Here is a 9,534-nt window from a genome sequence, read left to right on the forward strand (position 1 = left end):
GGGAAAATAATCTGCAGAACCCAATGTTATCTAATGTTGGCTTCTGATTGCTGCTATATGAGGAAGAGATGATTTTCCTAAAACAAGAGACTCTAGATAGGCTGACTAGACTCAGCAGATGGACTAGCACTGGGGAACATCTGGAGGCAATGACAACACATTGGACAGTAACAGGGATGACAGAGTATATGCGTTCCAATGGGGAAAGGGGACCTATGGGAGGGTACCATTTGGGATGCAGTATAAAGATGAATAAGATTGTTTTGGATGTTTCGTATGAAATATACATACAAAAAAATCAATACATAAAAAAATTAGTTATATTTGAGAAAGAAGCATAAAAATTTGCATCATGTTAGTACGTATGAAAAACATTACCATTGAAATCTACCCGATGACTTTATATCTATGCTCAGGTGCCAAGGATCTCAGAAAGTAACCAATTGTGACTAGCAAAACAGCATATTTTACAATGAAATGGAGATCTTTTTTAAAGGTTAAAACTCTATTCAATTTTATGTCTTATAGAGTTTATACTGAGTACAATAATGTGTAACTGTATTAATTCAACACTGTGAACCTGAAATTTTACAGCCGGTTTTGAAAGAGATGCAACTTTGCTCTGGAAACTGCTATGACTGTGTCAATGCTGTTCCAATGAAATGCTTCTACTAATAAATAAATAAATTATATTTGAGGAGGAAGCATAAAAATTTATGACATGTTAATTAGTAGAGGTGATAAACATTACCATTGAAATCTACCCGATGACTTTATATCCATACATGGATGCCAAGGATCTGAGTGCAATTGACCATGACTAGTAATAACCAGATACATACAGATTAGAGATGCATGCACCAACATCAAGTGTTATTAGCAAAAACAATGAGTCTTTCTGTAAGAAACAGTATATTTTAAAATAAAATAAATAAAAATAAAATAAAATAACCTGTAGGAAGAAAATATTAGATCATTCTTAGGGAGTTCTTTTGTGGGGTCTTTTGTTTGTATTGCCTGGCATGTGTGTAAGTGCATCCATGTCATGCAGTGCCCGTGGAGGTCAGAAGAGGGCATCAGATTCCCTGGAACAGGAGTTACAGATGGTTGTTTGCTGCCATGTGGGTACTGGGAATTGATCCTGGGTCCTCTGCAAGAGCAGTCAGTGCTCTTAACTGTTTAGACATCTCTCCAGCCCCAAGGGAGCTCTTTTGTATAACTAAGATGTCCATCCATAGGTACTGCAGGAAACAACAGCAGCTCAGGAAAAGATATCCTATACAGAATTTTGGAAACCTGAAGCATACACTTGAATTAACCCTGACTGCCTAATGAAAGCTGATTGCTAAATATTGTAAATACTTATACTTGGTTAGGTGACTTGATATTAGCCATTTCATCTCAGAACTTTTTATTTCTTTTGAGAAGAATTTGACAAGTATACCAATTGATCTACATAAATGCAGATGCAAAGATGAGAATTTTTCTCCTTCCATATCCGAAATGTGATAGATGCATTCATATGTAGCTGAATACCGACTGAATATACAAACAAAACCTAGAAAATGACATAGTCAGTGAAGTAAGAGACACGGTGAAGTAGGGTAGAGAAGAACTGTGAAGGACAAAACAGAAGAATTAGGACAGTGTGTTATAGTCCATGATGTTGGGAAACAGAGGTAAAGATAAATTTATAAAGAATTTTAAGCAAAGCATGATGAGACCTGATTACTGAAAGTAGAGCTCGAAGATGGGAATTTGTCTTTTTAGAGACATAAGTTAAAGAACAAATGAATGAAATTTATATCAAGAAACTGCTACATGAATTAATTACAGATAGATTATCTTTCCAAAACATGAGTGTTCTCACTGGGTGTTTTGGGTTTAAATTCAATTGGGATCAGCTTCCAAAATCTGAACTTAAACTAGTCATTCTGCAATGTAGAGATGGGCTAATAATTCCTATATTTAATCATAAACATAAATTATGTTAATTCCTGGAGTATTTAAGATTCCTTTCATATGGGTGGCCCTTTTGATATCTACTTAATTAAGCCCCGAGTTGGATGCTTTTGCTGAAATAACCCTATTACAATATTTAATAAAAACAATCCTCTCATAATCCTCATAAAAATTTAACAATCCCACATTTCAAAGTGTAATGGTTCTGAAATTTAAAAAAGTTAATACATTTAAAATATCTTTAATTGCTATGAGAAAATTTAATAGACTTTTATAGTTATTCAATCTCAAAGAGAAATTTTTCCTTTTTAAAACAGCTCTTCACTTGTCTCCAGTTCAACAGCTCAATTTTTAAAAAAATAAAACACCAGACTTCATATTTCTATCTTCTTTGAATGCCTATAATACTACGTGTGTATTCCTGGAATGATAGTAATCACAACTTGTCAGCTATTTTACATTAAGTAAAATTCTCCTGTTTATTAGATCCTTAAGAATCAAACGTGTGCTTCACTCATTCATTTTTATGTGCACATGAATGTGTATATAAATCTCTGTAAAATTACACAGATGTAGTACACACAGAAACGTTTTTGAATGAAGGAAGTCTTCATTTAATGACCCTTTCCATTAAACAGTAAAGCAGCATGCTGTTTCTTTGTAGATATGAAGCACAAAAACTCATCCCTCTGCTCTTCCAGTAGTGTGAGGGAACCGCTACATTTTATAGTCTTTATTCAGTACATTTATGCATATCTTAAGATAATTTCAATACAAGTTATGGGATGTAGTTTTGTTTAAAAAGTATATATTTATTTAGAGTCATTGTATAAAAATAATTTTTTTAAACTTTTAAAAAATTTTTATTTATTTTTATTTTATGTGTATGCGTGTATTGCCTGCATGTAGGTAGGTGCACCTGTGTCATGCAGTGCATGCATCTCTCCAGCCCCTAAAAAATAAATTTATACACAATAATACATGTAAATACAAATGTCTTATGTAGTTGTATGCTTTTATTCACACATATATACAAAAATGTATATATAAAATGTGAAAACATATTTGTGTAAAAATTAAGGTCAGTATCTTTATAGTTATATATGAATATATTCAAAAATATTTAAGAATCAATCAATACTTGTACTAAAAGTGTATTTATTGATACATACATTATTCATTTTCATGAAAATATTTTTAATAACATTTTTTAGTCAAATATCATATAGTTATATATATATGCATGTGTATCTATCTATCTATCATCTATTTATCTATCTTTCTTTCTATACACAGAGAAAATTCCTGTCCTACTGGACTTTATGTCATCATTGAGAAAATATCTGTTTAATAATAAATATAATTAAAAATGAATAATATTTTCATAAGAAAGTAACGATTACCATGAAAAATAGAAAAGGGGCAAGGCAGAATTTAAGACAAGAGTTTAATGAGTGTTTTGTATGTTTCCTTGGGATCAGAAAGGGATTTTGCTCCCTTTGTAATTTTGACGATTCAGTCAGCAGGCTTCCTAAGAGAATGGATGTGAGAAAAAGAGAGGGAACATGGCAGGTGGTAAGACTGGGCCAGAATATCTATGGCACAATGATGCCACTATTAACTGGAATGTGGAAAGCAATGTGTGCAGCAGTTTGGAAAGAAAGTATATACAGCATGAATTAGGAAGATTTTATAATTTATTATACATGTGAAATGGCTCAAGATTTTGAGAATGTAGAATGAACATAACAGTTATGCACTTTGTTCCAACAATATCAGGTAAGGGTGGTATCCTCTTTGTTATAACAAGACGTACTCTAATATGCTTTTCATGTTAATTTTCATAAATCATAGGCAGTTTGACAGCAGTTTCTCTGGATATCTAACTCAATATACAAGAAGTATATATATTTATGGCAAAAAATCTAGAGAAATATTCTTCAACTAATAGATGAATGTTTTATTCTGCTGGAATCTCCATGAGACTCTACTCCTTCAACTTCTGCTATTTTTTTAAAGCATGCATGAACTGAGAATCTTTTTCATCCTTTGATAAAAATGCCATTGATTGAATTTGGATGGGATTTTTTTGTTGTTGACCAAAAATAGGATTTATGGGGCTGGAAAGATGACTCAGCAATTAAGAGAACTTGGTGTTTCTATAGAGGACATGTTTGGTTCCTAGCACCTACTTTGCAGCTAACAACCATCCCTAACTCCAGTTCCAGGGAGATCTGATGCCCTCTTCTGTCCTGCTTGAGCACTGCACATGTGTGGTGCACTTACATGCATGGAGATGAAACACTCATATACATAAAATAAAAAGAACTAAACTAAACGAATTAAAATAGAATTCAACTGAGTTTTACAATGTTGATATAAAATAACTTGTTAATTCCATATCTAGTAAAAAAAATTCTTCAAGAATTACTAAAGAGAGTAAATGTTTCCCCAAAATATTATAATATAAACTACTTACAGTTGAAAAAGTACACATTGTTTAAAGAGGGTAAGATACATCACATCTTAATTCTAACCCTAAGAGCTCACAATGAGAGATGATTAGAAGTCAGGAGCAAGCACAGAAGGAAACATAATGGGAAAGTAAAGGGAGAACAGTGTCATTAAGGGTGAGACAGAATGATCCACTCTGAGAATGTTATTGTAGTATCGGAGCTAGAAAAGCAAAACTGAAATTAGCTGGGTTCGTTACTTTTTTCATTAAAATTGTCTATTTGGTGTTTGTTCTTATTTGACTCCCTGTATTTATTAGAGATGGAGTTCTGTAGCTTGTTAGCAGTAGGCACAGGGAGAGCTCTACACCTTTTCAAATATAAATTTTGTATTTCTTCTGAAGGTATTTTTTTATAATTTCCTGATGAATTTGGTTAGCTTCCTTAACTTTTAGAAACCTTTCAAAGAATTAAAAGTTCAGGACTTTCAACCGTACAATGCACAGCATTTTCCAGTTGCAAACTTTTCTCTTGACACTGTCTTTAGAAGCTCCTGTTTCTGTCCTTGGGTGCATAGAACTTCCTCCCCTTGCTCACTCTTCTCTCTTAAATATAAATTAAAACTTTCTCCTAATAAGCTTCAATTTGCCTCAACAAATGAAAAACTATCTTACTTCAGTTCACACTTGTCCCATACCTGGTTGACTTATTTTTTTCTTGGTATACTTCTGCCCCCACATTACCTCATATTTACATTATTTGAAAATATTTATTTAGAATTACGTGTATGCATGTGTGACTATGTGTGGGTATATGCATGTGAGCACAGGTGCCCATGGATATCAGAACAGGGCATCAGATCCCTGGAGTTGGATGCAGGGACACAAACTCAGGTCTTCTACAACAACACTACATGTTCTTAACCTCAGAGAAATTTCTCCAGCCCCTGGGTTTATATGTTTATCCTTCATTTCTGGTTAAGGCCATGTGAAGTGCAGGGAAGTAGAGAAGTGAAATAGCAAAAATAATGTCATATGTTAAGTCAGTAGTACCTACTAACGTTAGATCTTTATGTTGGATAATGAATTTTTGTGTGTGTGGTGTTCTTGGGGTTTCCTCTGATAGCCTCCATTTCATGTATTATAACTATTGAGTCTACCTCTCTGAAGTGTTGAAAACATGTATTTCTAAAGACATGTTAAGTGACTTCATAAAATTGGTCATATGGGATACTTCACATCCTGGATACCCAGATGACTGTTATGCATGAGCTCCCAAGACACTTCATATTTCACCATGCTTTGCCTTCTCACTGGAACTTTTGTCTGACACTTTTTAGGTGAGCAATTTTTCATACGAAGTGTAACCCCTTTACCTTCAGGAATATATTAAGTACTCACTCCCTTTAGTTGAGACAGGAGGAGGGGCTGTTGGGAGCTATAAATCCATTATGTACATTGAGCTGTGGCAGGCTTGCTTGTTTACTTAGAGTTTGTGTTTTATACACCAGTACCTAACCTGCCAAGTCAGGAGAACTGTGTTTATATGGTAGAGTTCACAACAAGTATTTGACTGCTCCTTGACCCTCAGATACAGGTGGGAAAAACAGCTGTTGAAGCTAATTGAGCTAAGCAAACGGTGGCTAGCTCTGATGTTCTACTGTATAAAAAAGGCGGAGCTAAAATAAACCGGGGCTGCAGTCTCTGCTGACAGTCCTCCCAAGTATCTTTCCTCTGTCTCTCTCTCTTTTTTTTTTTAAATCCTCACTCCCCCTTTCAGGTACTGTCCATCTTCACTGGCTGGCACTGGCAAGTGACGCCCAGAACAGGGACCTGAAAAGTAGGGGAAAAAGTGAAGGACACCACTGGAGATATTGAGTGCACTCGGTAAGATTGGGGAGCGGTGAGCACTTATCTTCGGAGAAGATGGGGCAAGGAAACAGTCGCTCAGTTTTTGTAGGAATATGCTTGGGGCCCGAGAAGCAAAGGCTGAGACAAAGAGGAGAGTCCGATAAGCGGAGGCTGGGATAAAAGTGAAACCAAACCTTCCGCTCCACCAAAACCAGCTCCATATTAGCCTTGCCACCCTTTTATGAGGACCCCCGTCTGGGGCTAGAAGAGGGATCTCTTGACCCTGAGGATGAGTCTGCTCTAGGAGAGGAGACGGTTGAGTATGATCGGGAAAAGTGTCCACCTCTAATTGCTCTGCCTGAGAAGTTTAACTATCACTTGGAAATTGAGCAATTAAGGGCAGAATTAGAGGCTGTGAAGAAGGAAATGTTAAAAAAGAGAAAAGATCTAGGACCAACCCAACATCGTCTATTATGGTAGGATTAGATCCTCCTCCTCTGAGGCCACTGAGGTTATTGCACCTCCCATGATTGCCACAGCTCAGGAGCCATTGGCAGGAAACTGGTACCCGCTTAGAACCGTGCAATCTCCTCTACAACAGGCCATTGGTGCCGCGGTAGAGTGATGACAGTCAGTGCATGGATTTCAAGTCTTCCCAGTTTCTGAGCAAGTTGATCAGCAGGGCAACAGGGTACGGTCTCATGCGCCTATGCCATTTAAGCAGCTTAAGGAACTAAAAACTGCTTGTGCTCAGTATGGTCCTACTGCCCCTTTTACCTAGGCTTTGTTAGAATCCCTGTCCAGAGACACCCTTCTGCCTGGCGATTGGAAGAAGATGGCCCATGCTTGCCTTTCAGGGGGAGATTATCTGTTGTGGAAATCTGAGTATGTGGAACAGTACCAGGTGACAGTGAATAGCAATAGAGTGCAGAATATTCCTATAGATTTTTATGTTAGCTGGTGAAGGACAATATAGGAATACTGCTCAGCAGTTGCAGTACAACGTTACTGCCTATGTGCAGATCAATGCTGCAGCCCAAAGAGCCTGGTATAAACTGCCGTCTAGTGGTAGGCAGACTGAGGATTTGTCTAAGATCAGGCAAGGTCTGGATGAGCCATATCAGGATTTCGTGGCTCAGTTACTGCAAACTGCCCGTCACTTGCTTGGGGACAGTGAAGCAGGTTTACTTCTAGTGAAACAGCTTGCATTTGAGAATGCCAATGGAGCCTGTCAAGCTGCTATTAGGCCTTTTAGAGAGAAAGGTGATTTATCAGACTATATAAGATTATGTTCTGATATTGGGCCATCTTACATCCAAGGAGTAGCTATGGCTGTGGCACTGCAGGGAAAGCCTATTCAGGAGATATTTTTTCAACAAACAAAAGGGTTAAAAGGACGGGTAGCTGGACCTAGGGTGAGCTGCTTCGGATGTGGTCAGTTGGGACATCAAGTGAAACAGTGCCCTAATAAGCAAAGAGGAGGTCACAGAAATAAAGAGACGTGCTTATGTCCCCATTGTAAATGAGGGAAGCATTGGGCTAATGAATGCAAATTGCTTATGTCCCCGTTGTAAATGAGGGAAGCACTGGGCTAATGAATGCAAATCAAAAAAGGATGTTATGGGGAACTTGCTTCTGCAGGGAAACAGGGAGCGGAGCCAGCCCCAGGCCCAGAAACAATGTTATGGTGTGCTCCAGACACTCATCCCCCAGCAGGGAAATCCATTCAAGACCTCTTTAGGGCCACCCCAGGAAGTGCAGGACTGGACCTCAGTGCCTCCACCTACACAGTATTAACCCCTGACATGGGAATGCAAGCCATACCTGCAGGAGTGTATGGGTCGTTGCCAAAAGGAACAGTGGGACTGGTCTTAGGAAGAAGTAGTGTCACGATGAAGGGAATTCTGGTAGTTCCTGGAGTGATAGATTCAGACTATCAAGGTGAAATCAAGATTATGACTCATTCCTCCTTAGGAATTGCTGTAATACAGTCAGGACAAAGATTGGCACAATTGCTCCTGCTCCCTCTGGTTCATAGTGGCAACAATAGGAAAAAGCAGCATAGAGGGACAGGTGTTTTTAGTTCCTCTGATGTTTATTGGCTACAAGCTATCGGTCAGCAGCGACCTGAGTTAGAGCTAATTATTAATGGGAAAAGATTTAAAGGACTTTTGGACACTGGGGCAGATGTATCTGTAATTTCAGAAGGACAGTGGCCCTCAGCCTGGCCAAAGCATACCTCCATGACAAGTTTTCAGGGCACAGGGCAAAGTCAGAGTCTGTATCAAAGTAGTGATGCTCTACATTGGAAGGACCTGGAGGGACATGAAGGTTCTTTTACTCCCTACATTGTGAAGGGGTTGCCCATCAATGTTTGGGGGAGGGACTTGATGAGTAAGATGGGAGTCTATTTGTATAGTCCCAATGAGCAGGTTTTGCAGCAAATGTTTAATCAAGGAATGCTTCCGCAAGCCAGAATAGGAAGACATGGGCAGGGAATTCATGCACCATTACAAATGTGCCAAAAATTGGATACAAAAGGGGTAGGATATTTCTAACAGAGGCCATTCAACAACCTGCACCTCATGCTGATGCTATAACACAGAAATCTGAAAAGCCAGTATGGGTGGATCAATGGCCTCTTACCCAGGAAAAAATAAAAGCCGCTGAGAAGTTAGTGCAGGAACAGCTCGATAGCGGACATATCGAACCTTCTAATTCACCCTGGAATTCTCCTATTTTTGTGGTTAAGAAAAGGCCAGGCAAATTGAGATTGTTACAAGACTTGAGATAAGTCAATAAAACAATGGAACTGATGGGCACATTACAGCCCAGTTTGCCTATACGCATTATAGCCCGGTTTGCCTAGTCCTTCTATTCCACAGGACACCTTTAAAATTATCTTGGACTTAAAAGATTGCTTTTACAATATTCCCTTGGCTCCTCAAGATTACAAGAGGTTTGCATTTAGTGTACCTTCCATAAATTTTAAGGAGCCTATGAAAAGGTGTCATTGGAAAGTTCTACCTCAAGGAATGGCCAACAGTCCTACCTTAAGTCAAAAATTTGTAGCTCAGGCTACAGCATGGACTAGGTATCTATATCCTGAAGTATATATTATTCACTATATGGATGATATAATACTAGCTCATAAACTTGAGGGACAGCTATTAGCTGCCTATGGGGTCATACAGAAGGGATTGAAGGGTTATGGGTTAGTTATTGCCCCTGAGAAAGTACAAAAACAAGCTCCATTCAGTTATCTAGGA

General features: G+C 38.0%; 1 protein-coding gene across 1 annotated transcript; it reads left to right on the plus strand.

Annotated features, from left to right (window-relative positions):
• Positions 1 to 7,944: 7,944 nt before the first annotated feature.
• LOC108490252 (endogenous retrovirus group K member 7 Pro protein-like) lies at positions 7,945 to 8,823 on the plus strand. The gene has a single exon (XM_017795877.1). It carries the CDS (start codon positions 7,945 to 7,947, stop codon positions 8,821 to 8,823), a length of 879 nt encoding a protein of 292 aa, XP_017651366.1.
• The last annotated feature ends 711 nt before the right edge of the window (positions 8,824 to 9,534 follow it).

Source organism: Nannospalax galili, unplaced genomic scaffold, assembly GCF_000622305.1.
Source record: "Nannospalax galili isolate Female #2095 unplaced genomic scaffold, S.galili_v1.0 scaffold2149, whole genome shotgun sequence".
Classification (NCBI taxonomy): Eukaryota; Metazoa; Chordata; class Mammalia; order Rodentia; family Spalacidae; genus Nannospalax; species Nannospalax galili.